Genomic DNA, 26,707 nt, shown 5'->3' on the forward strand with positions numbered 1-26,707 from the left:
CATTGTTTTTATTTTCGCCATTTTGTCGTTAATTCAGTACATACACTATCTAGTATCGTGTATCTGATACCTAAAAGAATATGCATAGAAATGCAAGATATCAAAGTAAGAATTCGAATTATCTATGAATTCGAATTAAAAACATTCTATTTATCTATGTGACAATATCTTTTCGTCTAATCTTATAATGGCAGGCATTCGTTGGATTTTCGCCAATTTGGCGCTTATTTTGTGATTACTCTTTTAGGTATTAGATACCAGGTACTGATTATTAGATACCAGATAATGAAATATTTGGATACCTAAAATGAAATTGGACTCTAAAACTAACCAGTGATGTGACTGTGATCACCTGATCAGATTGATAAGCCCATTGTCAAAGAGGGCGTGCTTTTTTTTTTTAATCATAAGTATTTTCATTTTACCTAGTTCCGTTGTTTATCAACTTGAATGTTAGATGATGCAAGACTTTTCTAAAGCATAGTAGCGGAGAAATACGTCCGTTCCTCTGTTTGTATGCTGTATTTGCCCTGTTCATTTAATACATCGTAATATTTTGTTTGATATTTATCGATGTAGCTAAAAAAATGAGTATTACAAATCTTTTCGACACGTTTTTCACCCCTTCAATGGGAGGTTTGAATCTGGGGTTTTCAGAGCACGAGAGAGGGCTGGCCGAAACAGTACATTCCATTGCTTTTGCTGAAATAAAAAGACATCCAAAGGCATTGGAAGTAGATCCAGATTACGGTTTGGAATACGATGATTTTACTGTTGAAAGAATAGAACTTTCGAAAAAGAATTTGAGTAGAATCTTCGAACTACTCGAAAAAGCAAGGGACGCTAGGGAAGAGTTTGTGGAGAACTTTCCAGACTGGAGTATTTTGAGGATGGATGCCATCCAGAAGTTGACAGAGATCGAACAAACGATTCAGAAAGAGAAGTTCTGGTGCAATGTCGGAAAAATGGCCGGCCATGTTATTGGCGGAGCTGGAGGTAATTACTTTCCGTTTTGCTCATATTTCACAGCATATATGGATTCATATTAATAGAATCTAAGCACTTCAAATTACTTTATGGATAAAGAATTTATATACAAATTTCCAACATCAAATTTCATAATTTAAATTTCTGACTTGCATAACTAATAAATAACATATTTATTTGCAATTTTTATTATCTTGTAAGCATTTGAAACAATTATTGTAATTTTCAATATCAGCGATTAAATATAGAAGCTGCCTTATCGTTCATTCAAAATGGTGGGACCATCGAGTTTGTCGCCCTTGTAAACGAAAGTGACATTAAATTAATGATTGTATTAAAAAACAAATGAATAAATTGAAATTATTAACTGCTAACCGCCCTGATGGTCAATTATTTTGAGGGAAAAAGTATTAATTGTGTTTAATTTCTATTAAATCTTACTTGTTTTTTATAAGTCCTTCATTAATGAATTTTTAAACACTAAATTTTGATAAACATTAAAGTCTTGTTATATTAATAGTCTTTAACCTATTCTCTCTGTTGTGAACATGAACTTTCTTAATGTCTTATGACATCATTATACCATTGCAAATGCTACCATCCTTAAAACCTATTTTATAACAGCATATTGTTTTTCCAAGTAACAGCATGTTGTTTACAAACTTTTTTGGAGAAAATCCCGTACTATATATATTTTATGAAACAATGGAAACAGTTTATTACAACAAGGAATAGAATTGTTAAAAATGATAATATATTTTTTTACCATTAATCAAAATTTGAAAAAAAAAATTTAAAAAGTAAACAACAACTAAATTTGTTAATTTAGCGAACAGTTTTATTTTAATTTTAAAGTAATATAAAACATATTTTTTATAATAGATTAGCTAAATCGGAAACAGTTGTCATGGTTATGTGTTGTGTCATATATTAGTAAATTGCATATCTAACACAAGATGGAATGCTCAGAGCATAGAAATAAAAACATTTAAAAACTGTAGAATATTTTTAATACAAAAATACATTTATATAAAAAATCACAGGAAACAAATCATTTTTTATGCAACTGTATTTTTAATTAAAATAATATGAGTTACACCAAGCGATTTTAAAACTCTTAACTTCTCGAAAAATTATAGACTTTTTATCAAACGATTTTTAAAGCAGGCGAAAGCCAGAAATTGTAAATAATTTTTAAACCGATTAAAATTATTACAACTTGTCGCAACTAGTTTTTGCCATAAGTTGTAAATAATGCGAGTTCGCAAATTATACAGACTAAGTCTATGGCAAAGGATACCGACGTGCTCTGATTGGTTTAAGCCTTGGCATCTTTTTGGCAATGTTTTGCACTCATAATAGTGTAGTTTTTGCTTATTTGGCTCAAACCTTGTACCTTTCATTAGTTTTATGAAAGATACGAGTGAATATCAACAGGATCTAATTTTTATTAATGTAATTGTTTTCTCTAAATATTACTAGTAATACTACTAATACTAATTAATAATAATAATAATAAACATTACTAATAATACTAGTAATACAAGTAACTAATGTTGTTTATGCACAGAAGTATAAAAACTATATGAAACTAATTACTCAACATATGATGCAGCAATTAAATGATTCTTATTTTTCTATGATTTTCGTGCCTTTATTAGATAATTTATGCAGTCATTGAAACTTGTTGCTGAACGTTTGTTACTTTCCCATCAACTACATATGGGGAGATGATAACTTATTGCCCAAAGCGTATAAATATGTAAGCTTTAACGGAATATGTGATTTCGTAGCTAATTTTTTTAATTATATCAAAATAATATTAAGAAGAAACAAACCCAAAAAATATTTTTAATAAATTGTAATTTTTATATTTCCTGAATTTAGGTTTCAGGATTTGATCTTTTTTGCTGAATATGTGTTCCAGATTAATATTACATGTAAACCGTAAAAAATAGGGGGGAGGGGATACATTCACAAATTTTATATATTTTTATAAAAATATATTTCGGTATGACATCTTTTTAACAAAACATTGCCAAAAAGATGCCAAGGCTTAAACCAATCTGATCACGTCGGTATCCTTTGCCATAGACTTAGTCTGTACAATTTGCGAACTCGCAATAATTTGTTGAGAATGAAATACTTCGAGTAGTAACTCAGAGATAAATAAATTGATTTAAAATATTTATAGCATTTTCATTCAATAGAAGTGACAAATTTAAAAATGAAATATTTTTTTCTATGCATGGAACCAAGTTTTTAATGAATAAAAAAATTATCTTTCTTATATATTTTCACGAAACCTTCACTGAAATAATTCTTTAACCTTTTTTTAATTTAGTATTAATTTTTCTTTTTTTTATTTATGATATGATTAAGTATAAATGCTAGGAAATTCGAATTTCTATAAAGTAAAATATTATGGTTTCTCATTTTTATGCAAAATATGGACTCTAAACGATCCTGCTCTATTTTGTAACACTTTTTTCTGTAAACATTTGCTATTGATTTGCATTTTTTAAACGAAATTGTATTAATTTGGCACTTTAATCTGGCAGTTCTCTAATCAATTATCCACCAAATAGCTGAGAGTCTACTGTGCTGATATCATGCATGACATCCATTTATATTAAAATAATTTGTATTTGAAATAAATTAATTACAAACACTACTGGTAAAAGCAGAATTTTTAATTAAAGGCAACAATGTTTTTTATTGTTATTTTGGCTATTTAGAGATAAATGCAAGTAAATTTTAAATTACATTGCTCCCAAGTTCGCAGACTATTTGCAAAATGCGCGATTTGGCAAATTTGATAAAAAATCCTTCAATCCTTCCTTTATAATCTTACAGAACAGATTATGGGATCTAGAGTTTTCAAATTTGGCTCCTAGTTATTTTTGGGTTATAGATGTTAACTCAGATTGAGTTTTTCAAAAGTTTAATTAGATTTTTAATTAAAAATTACACAAGATTTTAACATTTTTTCACAATAACTTTGCATTATCATTCAATAAAAAACGACCTTAATAAAATTGCGTAAGTATTTTAACTTTGCTTTACGTCATTAGTACTTAACAATTTTTCCATTATTGCACAACAAATATTTTAAAATAGTTTCCTAATTTTAAAAAGTGACCTTTTCATTATTCCCAATTTTATTTAAATGCATTTTTTCTCTAATTTTAATAAATATTTTTTTTTATATATTTTACAGCTTTCATTGTTTTAGATACTGGATTTATACCCACGAGCATTGCAACAACGTTAAATACATTTTGTCTGTACATTATAGCGATTATATCAATAAGTTCAAATTTTAAAAAGAAAAGAAAAGAAGGAAGCCTCAAATATGATCATATTCTGATGAGGTTCGAATGTTCTTTAAATTTCATTGGCGCTTTCTGATATACATAGCATAAAGAAAAGAAAATAATCATCAAAAAATTCGAACTCGAAATTTTAACGAATTTCTATGGTTTAGGCCTCCTAGTTCGGAAAACACGCATTTGGAAAATGTCCATTCGTTTGTGACAAAGCTAACTCAAAAACGCTTTCAGCTAGACAGTTGAAATTTGGTATACGGTCTTTACACCAAACTTGCAGATTTCTGCCAACTTTTGAGTAAAATCTATTTAGAGAAAGTTCGTCTGCCCGGCTATTCGATAATAAGTTATCACGATAATGATATAACAAAGAGATCTAAATAGATAAAATTCAGTACATAGATTTAAAATATATAGTGCAGACATCTGTCACATTTTCAGCAAACGGGCAACAACGGGTTGATCGCCTTTCAATCTGCACCTTCAGAAACATGTAAACGCGATAATGTCGACAAGCACAAATATGCTTTGAAGTAGGCCGATTGGAGACAATTAAGATATATGCAGTTAAAGTTTTGTTATGATATAAAAATAAATTTAAGGGGGTCTAATTCAAAAGTTGATAACTTTAAAATTAATGGGTATTTTCTTGAGAATGATAAAGAAATGTCCGATTATTATTACAGTCTTTTTTAAAAAATACTTCCAAAATAAAGAAATTGAAGAAATATAAAATTCAGTCAGATATTCTGGGTATGCGCAGACTCATTCTTTTTGATATACACATGGCTTAAATGCAAGGATTTGCACCATTATAGAACATACACAAATGAATAACTTTGTGGTTTTCAATTCCATCGCTCAACAAATCGTACGTTTCCTTGTGGTCCGAGTGTCAAGTGCCTGTAGGTTCGATTCGCGCTATCGGCGTTCGTTTAATTTCAGTTTTTTTTTTTTTCAAATTTTAATTTTTTAAAATTTACGTATAGTAAAAATTATTAATTTTCTTTGTAAGTTGCAACATTTTGACAAGAATTTACGAAGATTTCAATCTTTTATTTAAAAATACTTCCAAAATAAAGAAATTGAAGAAATAAAAGTCTAAATTCGATCCGAGATTCTGGGCATGCGCAGACTTATTCTTTTTGATATACACATGGCTTTCATACATGGATTTGCACCATTATAGAATATACACAAATGAATAACCATGTAGCTTTCAATTCCATCCCCAAACGAATCGTATGTTGCATTGTTGTCTGAGTGTTAAGTCGCTTACCAGTGGTCGTAGGTTCGATCCGCGTTCTCGGCGTTTATTTTACTTCACTTTTATTCATTTTATTTAATCTTTTTTTAAATTTCATCTATAGCAAAAATAATTTTTTTTTCTTTTCAATTTCCAATATTTTAACAAGAATTTACAAAGATTTCAATCTTTTATTTAAAAATACTTCCATAATAAAGAAATTGTAGAAATAAAATTCTAACCTCATTATGTCTTCAAAATTGTTGTGTTTTGGACAAAAACAATCCTCGAGCTGCGTTTTTATTTCGCTGGGGGATTTAAAGCGCTTATCTCGAAGAGAATTTCTTAGGGACAGAAATAAGTAATAATCAGATAGAGAGAGATCTGGAGAGTAGGCAGGATGCGGTAAAACATCCCACTCAAACTGTAAGAGCTTCTCTCTTGCGACTAATGCAATACGTGGTCCCGCGTTGTCATGATGAAAAACAACGCTTTGTCGATTCATTAATTCTGGTCGTTTTTTTGCTATGGCAGCTTTCAATGGATCCAGTTGATGATGATTTCGTAGAATTCATTGTTTCATTTTGAAGAAGGAGCTCGTAGAAAAATTACCCACCCCATCCCACCAGATGGGCAAAAGAACTTTTTTCAGGTGTATTTCTGGCTTTGAGACAATTGAAGGCCTATTGTCCTTACATCAAGTGCGTTTTCTATGCACAATTTCATGTAAAATCAAAGTTTCATCTCTAGTGATAAGCCACTTTTAAAAACGGACCCTTTTTGGCGATGTGAAAGAAACTTTTGGGACACCCTTATACATAATACTACTACAATACATGCATACTAATACGTGAAGTTAAGCATGTTATGTATGTGTCACATATAGTTAATACACGTAATCACTTACTATTTAATTTTTAACTTTTTTCATTTTGTTTCAGCTATTGCAATAGCCAGTGTCTTTCTGTTTCCACCAGCTGCTCCTGTCGCAGCACTCCCAGCTTGCTTGAGCGGGATTGCGCCATTCGTGCCAAGCTTCCTTCTCCCAGCTGCTCCAGCGGTTATTTCACCTCTGGTGGTAAATGGCGGAATAGCAGCTGGTGTTGGTGGATTTTCTTCGCTTGGATCCAAAGTTGCTGAGATGGCGCTTTTACGCCAACGCATGGAAGCGGCCAAGAAAGTTCTAGAAGGTGACAAGAGGACCTTTGCTTACATGGAGAACTGGTTCAAACACACTAAAGAACTGATTGATGCTGTTGAAGATGTTATTGGCTTCAATGTCATAAAACAGCTGTATGAAGACATGGACACTCTGTTTGCTGATGTTAAACGACTACACGACTTAAAATCCAAAAGTCCTCGGTGGTTGCAAGCGGCAATGAGATTCTGCGTAAGGCACATGTTGAGTGCCAAACTCTTTGCCAAATATTTAGGACCGGGGTTGTCTGCCGTCATCGTCACATTTATGTTTGTAATAGTATTCCTTAGTAGACGGAATAGATTTATCTTCCAATGCATTCTGAAAACAAAAGAACTGATGAACAGGTTCTATATTGACATAGACAATGTCGCTGAACTGGCGCGAGTATTTGCAGCTGTTAGCGTCGGTGGGTCCAGCGCCATTGAATATCTTCCAATAGAAGCGGCGAGAGAGATATCGCTAGGTGTGTTTGCAGGACTAGGAATCGCCATCAATGCGGCGAACATCGTCTTAACCTCAATTGATATTAAGAATGGCTCGACGTGTAAACAAAGAGAGGAAATTAAAAAAGCAGTTGAAAAGTTACAAGAAGAGTTGGACTTACTCGAGAAAGTCTATGTTGCCATGTTTTCAGAAGAAGCACAAAATTGTTCTCTGAGTCACAGTGAAATGCAGGATTCAGATGATTCGGACTCATTCGAGTCCGAATCATCTGAATCCTGCATTGATGCTGAGGGTTCTATAGAAGCATAAAATGTTTCTTCGGTCAAAAAAGCATAGGTTTCAGAAGAGACCACACAAAAGTTTTGAAAGTTTGCAAGAAGAAATAGATTTATTTCAGAAATTCAACACAAGATACAACGGAAGTGCAATATGACTCAGAAAGCGAGACGAAGGAAAAAAGGAAACAATTAGCTAAGTTGAGAAATACGCAACAGCTTCTTGCAGTTCTTTTACATTTGATTACTTTTTTTAATCAAATTGTAGAACTTAAACATAAACTTAACTATTTAAATTACTTAAAACCAATCGGATTGAAAAAATGGGATGACATTGAAGTAGAAAGCATTACTTTCAAAAATTTTAATTATGGCGATAGAATCATGATAACACATTTTATTGCCAAAAAGAAAAAGCAATTATATATAAAAAAGAATTGAACCTGTTTCTGTATATAATAAAACTAGGACAATATTCAACTTTTTAGTGTTTAGAACATAACCTTCAACAACAGTTTTAAATCCAGAGATGATTTGTGAATTCAGAAGCAATCAAGATTGTAAAATGTATTTTTAATAAAAAATATGTGTTAATTTCTATTAAAACCCAAATTTTGATATCCAGGTATAATTTTTAAATTTTGTATTTATTTTAATTTTAATTTTGTATTTAATTAAATTTTGTATGTATTTTAATGCTATTAAATGGTTGATTTTAATGCCTGTTTAAATTTCTTTTTTACTTTTTTTTTATGTTAACACTTTAATACTAGATTAAAAATTTATTTCGAATTTTATTTATTTTTTTTATTTGTAGAGAGTAATTATCTGTATTATATAATTGGTTTATAACAAAATTAAAAAAAAACATTAAATATTTAATTGACAAAATAAGTAAAGAAAACCTTAAGAATTCGTAAAAAGCAATAACAAGTAAAAATTAAAGTGAGTTGATTAAAAAAAAAAATTCAAAGAATGAAATAATTCTTAAAGAATTTATTATAATATTACCAAATTCGGAATAATTATTTGAATTAAGGATTGATTTCTCAGTTTTGCAGCTCTAATGAAATAGTAACTGCTATTTAAAAAGCTTTATCGGTTATTTCTGATTGTTCTACAGATAGCTATATAATATACACAGATTTATTGAGCGCTTTGGAATGCCAATCATCTTTACACGCTCGCAGCCATCCTTTGCTTTTCAACATTTTAAACTTGTGTGACAAACTTATCTGAAAGAGCTTTCAAATTATTTTATGCTGGGTCCCCGCACATGTGGGAACTCCAGGAAATGAAAAAGGTTGATATGGCAGCTAAATTGGCTACTACTTTCTTGCAAACACAGATTCCTCTTACTGACTGTAAGAAATATATGTGTCACATTTTTCATTCCAAATGGCAAACTGAATGGGGTGCACAGATTCGTAATAAGTTCAATAGATCTCTGGCCCACTTTAAACAGAAAACTGGACACAATTTTAACTAGATTGAAAATTGGGTACACTCGATTCACCCACCGACATTTGTTGATGGGGAACCCAATACCATTTTGCTCAATGTGTAATAGTCCTATGTCTGTTTTACACATTATTGTAGAATGTCCACGGTTTTCTATCCAGTGTCTTGCACTTTAACAGAAATCTCGCCTTGAATTGGGTGAGTTGCTTTCCAAAACTCCGCATGTTGGCCTTTTTAGTTTTTAAAAAAAATATTGGTTTTCATAATCATATATAAACATTAACCGCGCTTTTTAGCACAGTACCATACCATACATCATTGTTGCGCTTTTTCATGACTCATAGGTTTACGCTTTTAGACATTTCGATCTTGTAAACATTCCAAGTTTTGATTTTATTATAAACTGATGCAAATGATTTAATCGCAAGAATGCGGCGCAGCTTAGCCAAAGGTAGCTTTTGTGCTATAAAAAAACAAACTCAATTCAACTAATTAAATAGCTTTTTTACTACTGTTGCATCATTTCGTTTTTTGAATACAAACTCTTAAAAACATAAAATTCAGCTTTATTTATCTTTCCATGTGAGGTATTTAACTAATTCGTAAAAAAAAAAAAAAAAAAAAAAAACTGGACGACATTTAATTTGACTCAGGATACATTTTCAATCTGAGCCAGAAATCGAAATTCAGGATGGTCGTAGCTAATTTGGGATGTGATTTTGCTGATGCAGAAAGGGTTGGGACTTGAACTGTTTATCCATGACGGTTATATTCGAGACAAACCGGATGCCTACTTTTGATTCGGGATAAGAAATGGAAGCTTTCGACTGTCCAGGTCAGGTTAGCAATAATTTATCATTTATATATAACATATGACATGTTTCGTATTGATATAAAAACGCATATTTATGATCGAGGAACGATTCTTCAAATAAGAAGGACACCACCAACAGTTTTGGAGTGAAAAAAAATGGGTAAAGAACGAAAAAACGATTCAGAATTTCAAGTTTAAAGTGTTTTTTTTTTCTTCAAAAAAAAGTCGTTGACTTGCATATTTTAATTTTAAAACATCTTCATAAAACTTTTAAAATAGCCTTTTAATGGCTTTAAAATAGCCTTAAAATGGGGCAGGATATGAGAATATCTATTCCTTTAAAGTTGGCGGCTTTTTTTTTTTTGCTTTTAAATACAAAGTAAATGAATCGGAAATTCTAAATATTTTATTAAGCCATAATTAAACATTTTTTCTTTGCAATGTATATGTACTTTTCTTTCAAGAGCAAACTAGAATGATTGGTGGGGATTTTTACAAGCCAATTATTTCCATTGGTTGACAATCTTTTAAGATCTATACAATTTTGAACTTCATCGCCAAGAAATCTCTTCATCGCAATTTTTATTCCAAATTCGCCAATACCAGAAGGGATATGATAGATAATAACGCTTGTCCAATTGGTTATATCCTGCATCTTTAACCTTTCTTTGGAAGATGTTTTAAGTATTTCATAAACTTTTTGATATGAAACGTGGTCCTTTTCCAGCTTATTGATTAGTTCCGAGACTAGTTCTGTTTCACAAGTTAAGAACCCATCATTCACATCAATAGAGTTGAGAATGATGGTTGCAATTCTTAAATTTATGCCAACGACATCCATAGCCCCTAAAGCAATTTTCTTCTTCATTTCTGTAGAGACTACTTCTCCAAACTTAGAGCGCTCCATATGAGCTGATGCAATCAATTTGGCGATTTCTGCTTCCGCATTATTTAGAATGCCAAGATCGTGGCGATGAATCAAAATGGCGCAACGTTGGCGACGATTTAGGAACACGGCGAGGAAGACTGTCAAAATGGCGCATGATACTGAAAATCCTTTGGAACGAAGTTTGCCGATTTTTGGAAGAATGGACGTCAAACAAATTCTCAGTTGAGTATAAATATTATCAATATTATCAATCTGTTCTGGAATATTCTTTAAAAGTTTTAACACATCACCCAGAATTTGGTGAGAAATATGATCACCAAAGAGATCATCAATGTAATCGGTCATACCTTCATAAAACTCGCGTGTGGCCAGTTCATGTTGTAAGATGAGATCCACAGAGCACATTTTGAGGGCTTCACGTCTGCTCTCTTCGAATTTAGATTTAAAATCGTCAAGAATTTTCTTCTCTTCGTCTGTAAGTACACCAAATGATTTCAACAGGCCCATTAGTTGATAATAAAGCTTTGGACCTGAAAGAGAAAGACAAAACTCTTTATTAATAATGCATATATTATGATTTTATTTTAATTCTAATTTCTTTTCATTTCCATTTAGCCCATACTAAATTCATTCTAAAATGTTCTCTTATTTCCTGATCCGATTCCACCCTTTATATTTAATTAATGTTACACGAGGTCAAAAGTTGCTGAAGTCACCAAGTTCCCAATCTCCGTGTGAAGGGATAAAAAATTGCCAACCTAAACAAATTCTTTTAAAAGATACCTAAATTCCCCTTGCCTAAATCTACACATGTAAAGAAATTCCTATCAGAATCTCAGAGTATAAATAACTTGGGAAAAATATTTTCTTTCTCTTTTACGCTTCTTGTGCTCTGTATCATTGGTGAACAGACGTCAGTTCGTTCGCTCTTCTTGTACATAAATAATGCTGGAATAAAAGCGAAATTGAATATTCGAAAGTGTCTTCTCTTTCTTCGACCCCTGCTTAAAAAATGTTTATATATATATATGTGTGTGTGTGTGTGTGTGTGTGTGTGTGTGTGTGTGTGTGTGTATAATGATATTTTAAAATCGAAGTTCAATTCTAATTAATTTCCAAAGTTTTTTCTTAATTCACACCATATAAACTTCAATCTATAATATTTCCTTATTTCCTGATCCCATTCCACTTTTTCTATTTAATTAATGTAACAGAAGCTCTGTGAAAATGCTTTAATCAGAGGTTCCCACGCTCCGAGTGAAGGAATAAAATATTGCACGCTTACACAGATTCTTATAAAAGATCCTTAAGATTCCCTTACCTGTGATTGACACGTTTTGGAAATCCCTATTAAAATCTCACAGTATATATTCACAGGGATAAAATTTTCATGAGCTTTTCCTCATTTCGTTTTGTGCCGTTTTGTATTGTGCTCCTCGCTTTGCTGACCTAAGCAAATTCTTCTAAAAGATCCCTATGATTCCATTGCCTGTGGTCGAAGCGTCTAGAGAAATCCCTATCAAAATCTCGTGGTATATAAGATCAGGGATACTTAATTTCTTCCTCTTTTATGTTTCTTCTGCTCTTGTGCACTAAAATCTTCACATAATTTTTAGATTAAAAGATATTTAAATAAATTCTAGTATATTTAAATAATGACCATTTGAATCTATGGTCATTTTTTAAAATGCTCACACAATTTTTAATTTACATTATAAGTCAGTATGAAACTGTAGAACAGAATGCATCATTTAAGAAATAACTTTATTTAAAGATAAACTAATTACATATTTAAAAGTTTGGGTATAAAGAATGGATTTCAGTTTCCCTTCCATGCCAGTCGCTTAAGCCGGCCCAAGATGTTGTAGATTCAGAAAAGATATGAACTAAAAGATTTATTATTTACTTGTCACCTTTGAAGACCAGTTAGTTCGCCAGGAATAATACTCTTTAAAATTTTCAGTTAAATATTTATAATCCTTGGTCTCCTAATAGTTCCTTCAATAAAATATTTTTAAGCTTCAAATTTCGATAATCACATAATTCATATCATTATAGAAGTCTCACGATATTTTGTGCATTGTGCTATTTATCTCTCTAATTTGATGTCAGTTGAAGTAAGACTTAAATTTGAATTTGAAATGGAAGAGATAAAACTTCAATAAATTCAAAAACTTTTTTGCTGAAACATATATTTTAAAAGTATGACTTCAGAAAATCGAATCTCCCAACATTGTAATCATATGTGTGCCACAGAATATCTTTTTAATAAATTTTGCAGTATTTCAAAGAATTATTCAATAAAAATTTCTTTACTTCATCATAAAATTCAGTTTTATCTTCAAAAAGATTTAAGTGCGGTAAATAATATAATATTGCTTTCAATCCATGAATGTGCTTCTAAAATCATTTATGAAGCCTAAATTTTATACAATCTTTCACTATTATAAATCATATTCAGTAAAATGTTCTTCATAATCTAACGTTTCAAACTTCTTCTATCAAGCCTGACAGAACGCGAGTTCGCAAATTGTACAGACTAACTCTATGGCAAAGGATGCCGACGTGCTCTGATTGGTCGATTTCTTTCGCACAGACTTTCTATGCTGTAGCTGTTGCAACCCTGTTGCATTGTTTGGTTTCTACGTATTTTTTTGCCTGCCATTTTTCAAAATGGAGGAATTAATTCTTCCAGAGAAATACAATTATAACATAATTGAGATTGATGAAAATAGAGCTGTTTTTCGTATTTAAGATCTTGTGAATAAAGAATTAGCACAGGTAGCAATTTTTCTGTGAAGTAATTTTAAAATAAGACCTGAAAATTAAGCTCTTATTTTACAGGAAATGATCGGCCAATTTTTTTATTAAATTTTTAAGTTAAAATCATTACCATGAAATATTTAGATGCAAATATACTATATTTATTAAGATATTTAGACGACGTTAAACGGAATAGAAATCATTATAATTCTTATTGAATATTCATGCAAAATAAAATAAGGAGATATTTATTTATTAATTTCGTATTCAAATTATTACCATAAGATGTCTATCTGCAAATGTGCTATATTTGTTAAGATATTTAGATTCATATAGTTATTAACACTCTAATTATTAATCTTGATATTTGTTATTAACTTAATATTAAGATTTATAAATATATAAATAGTTTATACATTTCTTTTGAATACTTATTTCTTGCATTTCTGTAACACATATTTTAGGAATGTATTCAAGAATATCAACAAAGATCGGAAACAGTTTTGCACAGTTTTGCAAGGTTTGAGCCAAATAAGCGATAAATACACTATTATGAGTGCAAAACAATGCCAAAAAGATGCCAAGTCTTAAACCAATCAGAGCACGTCGGCATCCTCTGCCATAAAGTTAGTCTGTACAATTTGCGAACTGGCTGACAGAACTATAAAACTTTGAATATCATTATTTTAGGACAATCAACTTCATTATTTTAGACTATCAATCTAAGCGCTGATTGTTATATTTTTTTCATGGCGGTCAATGAAGATGTCTATAAATTGCGTGTTTTTATAGAATGGTGATATTGACATTTTCAAAATTCAACCAGTTTTCATTGCAAAAAGTGGAAATATTTTTAAAATATTAATGTCTCAAGAATATTTTATTAGATATGGATCACAGAACAGCAGATCTGTATAAAATTTAAAATTCGTAATCCATTAGAACATTTAGTGATTCATATAATTATTTATTTCACTTAGAACATTTTTTTAAATTACATATCTATTTTAAACAGATTTAGAAATAAGCTGTTGGTCCCTAATTAGAGTGGATATACTCTGTGTATATTAAACTATGTATGCTTTAAATAAAAATGAGTGATTGAATTAATAATATAGCAATTTTAAAACATCACGGAAAACATTTTCTAGTATTTTTTTTTTTTCAGAAAAATTACATTTTATGTTTATTTTATTTTATACAAATATGTGCTGAACATTACATTTTTCTAAGACTAATTTGCAGTAAGAATTAACTTCATCTTTCAATTTGACTTTTTGCCAACGGAATAGCAACGAGCTGAAAAATGCCAATAATTCCCCTTAATTTTTAATTAATTGAAAATTTTAAAAAATAGCTCCGAGAAGCACATTCTCACCCTCCAAAATATATATGTACCGAATTTGGTAGCTGTAGGTCAAACAGTCTAACCTGTAAAGCCCCAGCACATACACATTCATTTTTATTATAATTATATAATTTGAAAATTTATGTCAAGCATTTCCAGTTAATATTCATTATTCGAAATTACGAAAATCCCAGTAAATATCCTGAAACGCAATGCATAAAAAATGCATGTAAAATCACAATTGACAATATAAATGCAGGCATTGAAATTTATAAAATAACTAATAATAATAAAAAAAAATGGTTTCATTTTCTTACTGTCTTTTTTCAATAAGAAAAATTTCGTCCAACACAAACAAATTAAGTAATCTCTATGCTTTAAAAAGAAGAATTTAGAAAATAAGCTTCATATCAATTCTCTTAGTTAGAAAGCACCGAAAGTTAGTAAATAAAGGAAGAAACAGTAACAGTCCACATAATTCGCTTGATTTAAATAACCATTTTCAGACGCAGCTAATTAAAATCCTTTACTTCTACACTTTTATGCACTACATGCTTGCCCTATAACTAAAGATTCGAAAATTTTATTTTTAAGTAAATCTCTGCATTGTTATTAAATTAACAATTCTCTCTATTATAATTGTGGAAATATAAATTGAATTTTTAAGACAATTGCATATTTTAGAAACCAAAACTTGATAGCAGAAATTATTATTGACATCTTATATTAATATTTTTTGAAGGTATCTTTTGTAAACACATAATTGTCTTACTTTATCACAACGTACACAATATAATCATGATACTTAGAATAACGCTCACATTTAAAATTACATTTTTATTTACATTATTATATTTGCATATTTTTTTACGATAGTAAGCTTTTTAAAAAAAGCTAATATTGCATATAAATTTGCATATAAATGGCATTTAAATTGTTTATTGAAATGAATCTTAAAAACGAAAAGCATTATAGGGAATTATGATATTTTATTCTTTTAAAATACAGGAAATGTAGCTAAAAATTCTATTATTAAACTGCAATTAATTTCATGTAAGAAAAATTCATATTCAGAAATGAATATTACCTACCTATATTTGGGGTCGTTGTCTTACTGGAAAATGAAATTTCCATCTAAACCCAAATCTTTAGCACTATCCTTTAGATTGCTGCGAAGTATATCCAAGTAAACCGTATCATTTATAATGCCATCTATAAAAATTAAATTTCCTACCCCGAATGAAGCCATGTAACCTCAAAACATCACGGAGTCACCATCATGTTAAACTGTAGGACGTAAACGTTTTGGATACAAAGCAGTATTAGGCTTTCTCCATACAGTAAGATGGTTGTCACTGCCAAAAATGTTGAGGTTTCTTTCATTACTAAATATAGATTTCTTCCAAAGGTTATTGGTCTTCAATTGATGAGTTTTTGCAAACTTCAAATGCTTTTTCTGAATTTGCAAGCTGGTGAACGGTTTCTCTCTAACAATGCTACTTTTATATCCAGGTTGTTTAATGGCATTTAGCACAGTTTCAGCACTTACACTTCTGCCTATGATTCGAAAAGTTTCTGCAACGTTGGATGAACCATATGGTAGCAGCAATCTAAAGGAAAGTGTTAAAAATTTGGGTTTAGATGGAAATTCCATTTTCTAGCAGGACAACGACCCCAAACAGAATGCACGTAACGTCAAAATATGATGTCTTTTTCATTGTAAACAACAGTTACACACACCACCACAGTACCCTGACATCAATGCCATTGAATATTCGTGGGCTATACCCAAAAAAGGCGTTCAAAGACACAAAATTAGAAACAAAACCCATTTAAAACAAGTGGTGCAAGAAGAATGGCGTAAAATATCTTCAAATACCACCAAAAATTGGTCAAATCGGTACCATGACGTTTAGAGGCCATTATAAGAGCCAAAAGAGATGCAATTTAATAGTGATACTTTATTTCTATGCGTGATATTTAAAAATTTCATTGGTGTATTCTCAATTTTTTGAGGCAAAATTCTGCGTAGGTTTATTTAAAATGCCTCTGAAAATTTTCGATTTAGAAATTTTTCGTTGATTTTTCTTTATTTTTACTCTAAATTAAACCATTTGTTATGTGTAAAAATAAAAACAAGTTTACACTTCCCGTTAATGTGTTAATTTATATTGAAAGTCGCATTTATCAAGTAAACGTAAGATGTACTCTTAATTTTTTGAGCCACTGTATATACAATTCCACATTAATATTATAAATTTTTGTATTATTTTTTGGGTCACCAGGAAAAATTTATAAAATTTCCTGAAAGCAAGCAAATCTTACACTTAAATAAAATACTGATATACTTATATTTTTAAAAATTCCTTCAATCTATTATCTTATTATTGCTATTATCTCTTTTTACAATTCTAAATTTAAATTATCGGGTGGATCCTAGCACAGCCCGCCTCTTGGCATCTTTTTGAATTCTCGCCAAACGAGTGGCGATAATGTGACAACATAGACGGGGGTTTTTTTTCGATTTATTTTTATTTTATTTTTATTATATTTATTTATTTATTTATATTTTTATTAATTTATTTATTATTTTGTTTTTTATTATTTATTATTTTGTTTTTTATTATTTATTATTTTGTTTTTTATTATTTATTTATTATATTTATTTTTTATTATATTTATTATTATTTCTGGCCTTTAAATATCGTTTTTTAATAGAAAAATAATAAAAATAACAAATATTCAACTAGTAAATTTGGCGAGATTTCAAATAAGTCGCCAAGAGGTGGGCCCATCTAGGATTTTACCAAATTATCTTTTATATGTCAGAAATCATTTATTTTATATATTTTAAAGCAAAGTCATAAATAAAATGGTAGTAAAAAGAATATCATCAAACTTAAAAGACTAATGCAACTACAAAAGACAAAATAAATTTAAAATTAAAACTGACAGAAATGGAAACGCAAATTTGTATTTATATATCATATTTCAATGCACAAATAAAATTAATAAGAATTCGTGAATTTTTGCATCTACTTCTTTAGGTTTCTAATTAATTTAACAAATTTTCACTCAAATTTATAAACTTTGCAATTATAAATAAATGAAATTTATACGTATACTAGCCATTACCCAAGACTTCGTGGGCCGTGGTGGCCTTGTGGTAAGGTCTCGGCTTTGGAACAGGCGGGTTTCAGGTTCGAGACCCGATTCCACCGAAGAACCGTCGTGTAAGGGGGTCTGTTGCACGTTAAATCCGTCATGACCAAACGTACTCCCGCTGGTGTGGTGTGGTGTGGAGAGGGGGTGCCAGCTCAGGTGTCGTCCTCGTCATCTGACCGCAGTTCAAAATTACGAGGTCCGTCTCAAAATAACCCTAGTGTTGCTTCAAACGGGACGTTAATATAACCAAACCAGCCGAGACTTCGTTCGCGTGGAAATTTTGAGTGTTTGTATGAGAACTGACGGTCTGATCAAAACGTAAAATGTTATCAAACCGTATCATTATAGTGTTGTTGAAAGCGAAGTCTGATATGATATAATCAAGAAACTTGTAACTGATTGAGAAATTTCAACATTTATTTTTATTCTAATATATTATGTTGTATACATTATACCATAATGTATACAACATTAAGCCCTGGTTTGGCCCTGGGATTTGTTGTCGTCATTGTAAAAGCCAATTTTAAAGGAAATTGCAACCTCTTGAAACAAAATGGCAAGTTGTTTGGAATCACAGGTATGCGGTTAATTAAAACGCTGCCTGCTTTAGCAGCTCCGGTAAAAATGGTAGCTTTTATAATATTACTGCCAAACTCTCTGATACGAAGCCTTTTTCCAGCCTAAACACGATATCTTCTTACAAAGTGTCCTTGTATGTATCCCACAACTGGAGGAGATTTGACAGTCCGCAAGTGCTCACTGCAATTGCAAACAGGTCTTCTACTACTTTCATAGTCCGAGATTTATTACACCTATTCAAAAGATTAGATTTGCGTTTTCTGGGCATTTCGATAAAGAATCAAATAATAACAAATAAAAAAAATAACCTAAAAAAACGATGCATTTAAAGATATAAATAAATTTATTAAAAATAAATAATAAAACAAAATAGAAAATCAAGTCCATATTTCTCTAAAATCAAGTCAAGTCTAATTTATTTATCGATCGAGTCTGAGATAGCTACAACAGTAAAATACCCATAATTTTTAAACTTTTAATTAAAATGAAAATACAACTGTCAACAATCAGAACACACTACGCAAATGCGTGAATTTTCTACGCCAGTTAGGGTAATGCAATGCAGATTAGAAATTTTTTATTTCCTTTATTCTTTTTTATTTTAATTTAAAAGTACTTCAGAATGAATCCGAAAGATCGATTAATTAACAATTTTTAATTTTAAATGCATCTAACACAAAACGCATCAAATGCATCAAACACAAAAAGTTAAAAATTTAATTTTTTAACAAACCTGATTGCTGAAAAACTGAATGGCATTTCTTTACCAAGTTCTCCAAATGTTTTTCCACATTTCTCAGTGCTTCAATGGTTTCTTTCCGTTGTTTAGACCATGATGGATAATTTTTCAAAAATTCTTCATAAGTTTCCAACAGTTCACTTATGGAATTAATTTTCTTTTTATAGCTTAGTATTTGATTAGCAGTAATTTTGTCGTCTGGAAGTATACCTGCACTGAAATGTTTCAACCAAAAATTTTCAGTTACTTCCTTTACAATGGGATATAAACCTGATGCCAGCTTTATTTCGAAAGATGGCAATTCACAGGTTTCAATAAAAGACATTGTTATTTCGCCAGTTCTACGCACACATTTAATGTAATTCACAACACAAATCAGATGGCAGAGACTTTAGAACAACTCCATTTTATTCGCGTGCTTTCCACACTCTCTCTCGCTCTACACAGCCACTCTCGCGTTACAGAATTATTTTCGCTTCACCTTGGGGGCGCCACCATACAATCATTTCACAACACCGAACATCCACCCCCGGGTTGAATGATACATTCAAAAACTTAAAAGTAAACAACAACAATACAAATGAACACATACCACTTAATACAATAAACAGTATACAACATTGCAAAAACAAGAAATACTCAATTTATCAAATATACACAGTTGAATTCACACAAAAGGTAACAAGTATAATACTCAAAAACAACCAGTGATCATAACATAAAGAGAAATTTTCACACAAATTACTCATTTGGGATGGGTAAAATACAAATTTTAGTAATAGGACGTTTAAAAACTCCATTTTTAGTTTTCACTAACACTACTCTGATTTTATTATCTTTACCATAATACACTTCAAGAATTCGACCAAGAGGCCAGTTACACACAGACAAATTTTCTTCTTTCAAAATTACCATATCATTTATTTTTACATTATTTTTCTCAAAAAACCATTTATTTCGATTTTGAAGTGTACTTAGGTAGTTATTTGACCAACGTTTCCAAATCTGTTGTACAATTTTTGTTAGTTTTTGCCATACCTTTAACCTGTTATCAGGCAGTTCAGTTAAACTCGGTTCAACAATTGCTGAAATCGGACGACCAACAAGGAAATGACCAGGAGTCAAAACATCAAAATCGTTAGGGTCACATGATAAAGGGTAGAGGGGACGTGAGTTGAGAATTCCCTCAATCTGGTTAAGAATCGTTAAAAATTCTTCATAAGTGAATTTTAAATTACCCATAATTCGCTTTATATGATATTTGACGGCCTTGACTCCAGCCTCCCAGAGGCCTCCATGATTTGGTGCTCTTGGTGGAATGAAACTCCACTGAACACGTTCATCACACAAAAATTTACTCATATTATTGTTACTATTACTCAGAATTTTTCTCAGTCTCTTTAACTCTAATTGTGTGCCTACAAAGTTGGAAGCATTGTCTGAAAATATATGTTCAGATTTTCCTCTTCTACTAAAAAATCGTTTTAAAGCCGCAATGAAGGCTTCGCTAGTTAGATCTGAAACTAATTCAAGGTGACATGCTTTTGTGACCATGCACACGAAAACACATACGTAAACTTTATTGAAAACGCCTTTTCTCTGATTAGGATATTTAATCCAGAAATGCCCACAGAAATCTACTCCCACTTTGTTAAAAGGAAAATTTTGAGAAATTCTCTCGGTTGGCAATTGACCCATAATTTGTGAACAAGTAACGGGTTTTGCTTTAAAACAAATTGTACAGTTATTAACTAATTTCCTGCACATATTACGACCATTTAAGGGCCAGAATCTCTGTCTAACAATAGACAATAAAGTTTGTGGACCTACATGCAATTGTCTCTTGTGAGTCAATTCAAGAATCAAATTAGTTAACTTGTGATTCTTAGGAAGAATTATTTGGTGTTTTTTGTCATAATTTAAATTACTATATGCCAGTCTACCTCCTACTCTTAGTACCTTTTCAGAGTCTAGAAATGGAGAGAGATTTTTTATCTTACTTTGAGGGCTAACCATACCCTTAGTGGACAAGTCCTTTAATTCTGATTCAAATTCTACCTGTTGCACCAACTTCACAAGCGTAGTTTCCGCTCGTTGGACTTCGGATATCTTCAATGGTCCAGTTTGTTTGTTAAATGGTTGCTTACAATTATCGATGAACCTGTAAATATAACTAAGAACACATAAAAATTTTTGGAAATTATTAGATACAGAAAGAATTTTGTTCAAAAAACTATTGTCCAAAGTCACAGCCAAAGTTTTTTTCTCAGACGATTTTAGTTCTTCCTGACACACACTGTCATCACTAAGTATCACGTCATCATTTTTAGGGACAATGTTTTCTTCATGTAGGAAACTCGGTCCATTCCACCACTTCTCACAGTTCAACAGTGAGTCGGCGCTGATGCCTCTCGTAAGAAGATCAGATGGATTGTCCTTTCCAGGACAATGGTGCCACATATCTTTGTTTGTCAAGGATTGTATTTCCTTCACACGGTTGGCGACAAAGACTTTCCATCTGCTGCTGGAACCTTGAATCCAACTCAAGGCTATAGTGGAATCTGTCCAAAAGTGGTTGGTTGCTGATATTTTCTCACTGAGGACTCTTGATACTTCTTTTGCCAATCTCGCAGCAAGTAACGCACCCATTAATTCCAAACGTGGAAGGGATAATGGCTTTAGAGGAGCCACACGGCATTTTGAAGCTAAAAGATACACACAAATTTTGTTAGGAGTTTTCAGTCTTAAATATGAGACAGCTCCATACGCTTTAATGCTAGAATCGGAAAATGTGTGTATTTCACACTCTGGGGGATTCTCACTATCACACTCAAGGACATATCTAGGAATCTGAAGTTTACCTAAGAAAGACGCTTCTGAACACCACTGTTCAAACTTCTCATTAACATCTGGCAGTAACTCTTCGTCCCAGTCTGTTTTACTTTGCCAGATTTCTTGAAATAAGATTTTAAATCTTATAGTGAAGGGGGATACAAATCCCATTGGATCAAATATTCTGCCTGCGGCCATCAACATGAATCATTTAGTATTTTTCCTTTTCAGAAGGAAGTCAAATAGACCTTTTAAATTAAGACTAATATAGTCATTTTGAGGACTCCACGAAAGTCCCAAAACACGATGTGGTTGGTTCACGAAATCGTTAATATTTAAATGGTCGAAATGTTCTGTCTGCCATTGTTTCATTAAATCACAGTCGTTTGAAATCCACTTCCGCAAATTCATCCCTGCATCATCCATGATTTTCGCTGCTGTGTTTGACAAGTCAAATGCTGATGATACGTCGTCTTCACCAGCGACGAGATCGTCCACGTAAAAACAACTATCGAGTGTCCGCACAGTAGCGGGATATTGTTCCTTATATTTCTCAATATGGGTTTTTATAGTTGCGGCCAATAGAAATGGAGACGAGTTCACACCAAAAAGAACTCGATTGAATCTATACACTTGAACATCGTTTTCACTGTTAGCCACAAGAAACCTAACTGCATCTTTATCTTTTGGAGTCAAAGAAATCTGGAGAAAGGCTTTTTCCATATCAGCTAAAATGGCTATTTTGTTCAAGCGAAAGGATATCAACAAATCAAAAATGTTTGGATTTAAATTAACTCCTTGATGTAAACAATCGTTCAGCGATAATTGTCCTATTTCATGTGCACTAGCATCAAAAACTATACGTAATTTTGTTGTTAGAGATTCATTTTTTATTATCACTTGGTGAGGAAGATAAAACACTGGGTTATTTGTTGAAGCAAACGGATTTGTTACCCTCTCAATTATCCCTTCATCAAGGTAACCCTTTAAAACTTTACAATACTCAGAATACAACACCTTATCATTTTGCATTTTTCTCATAAGACTGCTGAGTCGTCTTTTTGCTAAATCAAAATTATCGCTCAACTCATTACTATCTCTTTTCCACGGGAGTCCCACCTCATACCTACCATTTTTAAAACATATATTTTCCTTAAACAATTCTAAATTCACGTCCTCCTCACTAGTAATACCCTCGTCCTTGACACCTATTGATTCTAACTCCCAAAAGGTCTTTAATGTTGTATTTAAATCACTATCTCGAATTAAACCACAGTGCATTTTGTTATTCACCTCCTCATCTACACTTCCGCTAGCGACATATCCGAACACTGTATTTTGCAAAAGTAGTCGAGAATCTCCTGTATAAATTTGACCTGGCCTAAGCAATTCATAAAATATTTCCGCGCCTAATAAAACATCAATTTTTCCAGGAATATTAAATTTGTAGTCTGCCAGCTCAATATCGTTAGGTAAATCAATTGAAACATTAATCATTCTTGAAGGAATTAAATCGGTTATTTTTTTGACAACTAGCAAATTAAGCTCTTTTTTAAAACTCATATCAAGATTATTTATGGTTGCCATAACACACCCATTAACCGTCATTGATGAATCATTTAAACAAGATACAAGTAAATTGATTTTCTCATTCCTCAACTGCAATCTATCAGCACAATCCTTCGTTATAAAATTTGATTCGCTTCCTCCGTCTAGGAGGCACCTCACTTCATGTCTCGCGCCGTATCTGTCTCCTATTAAGCATCGCACGGTACTCAATAAAACTGTTTTTGTTTTGTTTTGCAAAAAACTCGTAGCCACTACTGATGCATTTCTCTCGCTCTCAATTTGGGGGAAGGCAATATTTGCTGACCCTCCCTGACTGACGTAAGCATGTGCATTTGGATTCAACGGCGTCGAATCATTGGCTCCTGTTGCGGTTTGTGTCTGAGCGGAAGAGTTATCTCTTTTGGGATAATGAATTAATCTATTGTGCGGTTTCCCACAAAAACAATTTTTAGCTCTACACGGCTTCTTAACGAAACAATTTGAGGAAAAACATTTATAACATAAGCAATTAGTTTTCACGATATCTATTCTTTCGTCAACGCTAAGAGATTTGAACACAGGACACAAATACAGTGGGTGGGATTCCTTTGTTTTACAACTATTTACAATGCATTTCGCATTTTTAACGGAAGACAGATAAACACTTGAAGTATTTTTTGACCCACGACTATTATTTTTATTACTGACATCATAACGCCGCGGTTCATATTTAGATTTATAATTAGGTATTAAACTTTGTTCTCTAATTTTTCCCTTCGACGATATGAAAATATCGCATTCTCGGCCTAACTCATGTGGTTTAAACCACGTCTCTCCTTGTTTTACGCCAATATGAGTAGTTAATTCTCTATCCAACGTCTCGATTATTTTATCTGACACTATTAATTCACAAATTGATTTTAAGTCTTTTACCTCCCGTAACTGACAATAGTATTCAAAAGTTGCACTCAATCTAGATGCGAACTGCACATAACTTTCATTGGGTAACCTTTGCGCCTTTTTAAAGTGATTTAGACATTCTTGGGGTGTTGGTTGAAACTCCTTTAACACTATGGCTTTAAGTTTATCATAATTACTCAAATCTTCTTCTTGAAGATAAACCATTAAATTACACGCTTTCTCTCCAAGGATATTTAAAAGAATTTCGGGTTTTAATTTCTCGGGAACATCTTTGGTTTTAAATGCCTTCTCAATCGACTGAAAAAATAAATTAAATGACTCGGCTCTCTGAGGAATCGGAATAGTTAGAGTTTTAATACTCTTAATCAAACTCTCTACATTACACTCTGTTCCGATTGTTTTAATGTCATTTTGTGATGGCTCACTCTCTCGAGATTGTTCACGCAATTTTGCAATTTCTAATTCCCTTTCTAATTGGGACAGTTTAATTCTCTCAAATTCTAGTCGATTTTCGTTTTCTAATTTTTCCCGCTCAAGTCGATTTTCGTTTTCTAATTTTTCCCGCTCAAGTTTATCTTTTCTCTCGTTTATTTCCTCAAGTACACAGTCAACAATAGTTTGATACGATTCTTTATCTGTTTTATAAATCTTACTCTCCTGTATTAACTTTCTTAAATCTAGAACTTTAGCATTATCAGGTATAGGTAATTTTAACTCCTCGGCAATAGCCTTTAACTCCTCTTTTTTAAACTTAGTAATACTCATTTTCACAAAAATTAACTCAATCACAAATGAAATTAATAAAACACAAATTAATTACGTCTTAAAACACTAGATATAACAATATCAATATCATAAAATTTGAATAACTAACCTCTCACCAAGTAACAATAACAACTGAATCTCCGTGAAACCCAAACTTGAACTCTGAACACAAGACTATCGCTTTCGTTTTCAATTAATTTTTGATGCACTATTTTCAAAATTTTTGTTCTTCGGTCCCAGCCACCTCCGGGTCGACGGACCATGTTATTTCGCCAGTTCTACGCACACATTTAATGTAATTCACAACACAAATCAGATGGCAGAGACTTTAGAACAACTCCATTTTATTCGCGTGCTTTCCACACTCTCTCTCGCTCTACACAGCCACTCTCGCGTTACAGAATTATTTTCGCTTCACCTTGGGGGCGCCACCATACAATCATTTCACAACACCGAACAGACATTATTTGATCCTTTTTTGAGAAAGTGGAAGCTTTTCGAAAATTAGCCATCTTTATATTCAGACACTGAAAACAAATTATTAAGAACACTCTGTAAGTAACTGAAATTAGAAGCACATTCTTTTGATACTAACGATCTTAACTTAGACACGATAATACGGCGGAGCGAATATCCGTTTGGTGTTATTGGCAGGTTTCATGGAAAAATATTGTAACCCGTCATCGCGCCATTCTATAAACAAATTGGCGAGCGTTTTCAACTCAAGAATTTTAACTGATCATAAATGATACTTTTAGTAAAAAAATATTTCTGTAGCGATACATTTTTATCGGAAAATATTTTTGAGATGAAAATGGTGAAAATAAAAATGCCGATTGATTCTTATTGAATTATTTTCTTTAGCCAGATTTCTTTTTTTTTTTTTTTTCCCTTTGAAGTGCATATCAGCATGGTAATGTATTTCGAATGTAGAGGAGGAAAGAATGTTAAGAATGTAGAGAAATATAATTAGATTTTTCGGTTATTCTTGCGTTTAAACAAACGCGAGCTTATAAATAACGGAAATTTATAATATTCAGAAAAATTACGATACTAAATTGCCAATGTATCAGACAGCAATGCTTTTAGTGTAATAAATATTGGAATTACAATCTCGTATAACTTTTCAGAGATTTATTTTTAAATAAATTTTTTTAAAAAAGGATAGTTAGGAAGATTTAGTTGTAATAAATATTGGAATTACAATCTCGTATAACTTTTCAGAGTTTTATTTATAAATAAATTTAAAAAAAGGATAGTTGGGAAGATTTAGTTGTAATAAATATTGGAATTACAATCTCGTATAACTTTTCAGAGATTTATTTATAAATAAATTTTAAAAAAGGATAGTTAGGAAGATTTAGTTGTAATAAATATTGGAATTACAATCTCGTATAACTT

At 31.5% G+C, this 26,707-nt stretch overlaps 2 protein-coding genes across 5 annotated transcripts; one reads left to right on the top strand and one right to left on the bottom strand.

The window, feature by feature from the left end:
- Positions 1–404: 404 nt before the first annotated feature.
- LOC129957642 (uncharacterized) lies at positions 405–8,184 on the top strand. The gene is made up of 2 exons (XM_056070076.1): positions 405–996; positions 6,504–8,184. The coding sequence occupies exons 1-2, from the start codon at positions 588–590 to the stop codon at positions 7,514–7,516; spliced, it is 1,422 nt and encodes a 473-aa protein (XP_055926051.1). The 5' UTR covers positions 405–587; the 3' UTR covers positions 7,517–8,184.
- A 313-nt stretch (positions 8,185–8,497) lies between these two features.
- Positions 8,498–25,939, bottom strand: LOC129956870 (uncharacterized). Of its 4 annotated transcripts, none has more exons than XM_056068841.1 (2): positions 25,416–25,939; positions 8,498–11,176 (listed from the first exon to the last, which is right to left on the bottom strand). In XM_056068841.1, the coding sequence occupies exons 1-2, from the start codon at positions 25,567–25,569 to the stop codon at positions 10,167–10,169; spliced, it is 1,164 nt and encodes a 387-aa protein (XP_055924816.1). In that variant the 5' UTR covers positions 25,570–25,939; the 3' UTR covers positions 8,498–10,166. The 4 variants fall into 4 exon arrangements, 3 of the variants coding, with proteins under 3 accessions (XP_055924816.1, XP_055924817.1, XP_055924815.1); XM_056068842.1 differs by lacking the exon at positions 25,416–25,939 and adding an exon at positions 15,849–16,662 and having other exon boundaries at positions 8,499–11,176; XM_056068840.1 differs by lacking the exon at positions 25,416–25,939 and adding an exon at positions 19,235–19,978 and having other exon boundaries at positions 8,500–11,176.
- Between the last annotated feature and the right edge of the window lie 768 nt (positions 25,940–26,707).

Source organism: Argiope bruennichi, chromosome 11 (assembly GCF_947563725.1).
Source record: "Argiope bruennichi chromosome 11, qqArgBrue1.1, whole genome shotgun sequence".
Taxonomy (NCBI): domain Eukaryota; kingdom Metazoa; phylum Arthropoda; class Arachnida; order Araneae; family Araneidae; genus Argiope; species Argiope bruennichi.

Coding starts and splice junctions, on each gene's coding strand:
- LOC129957642 (XM_056070076.1), top strand. CDS start 588: ATGAGTATTACAAATCTTTTCGACACGTTTTTCACCCCTTCAATGGGA. Junction 997..6,503: donor TGTTATTGGCGGAGCTGGAG/GTAATTACTTTC, acceptor ATTTTGTTTCAG/CTATTGCAATAGCCAGTGTC.
- LOC129956870 (XM_056068840.1), bottom strand. CDS start 19,565: ATGTCTTTTATTGAAACCTGTGAATTGCCATCTTTCGAAATAAAGCTG. Junction 11,177..19,234: donor TTCAGTTTTTCAGCAATCAG/GTTTGTTAAAAA, acceptor TTTCTCTTTCAG/GTCCAAAGCTTTATTATCAA.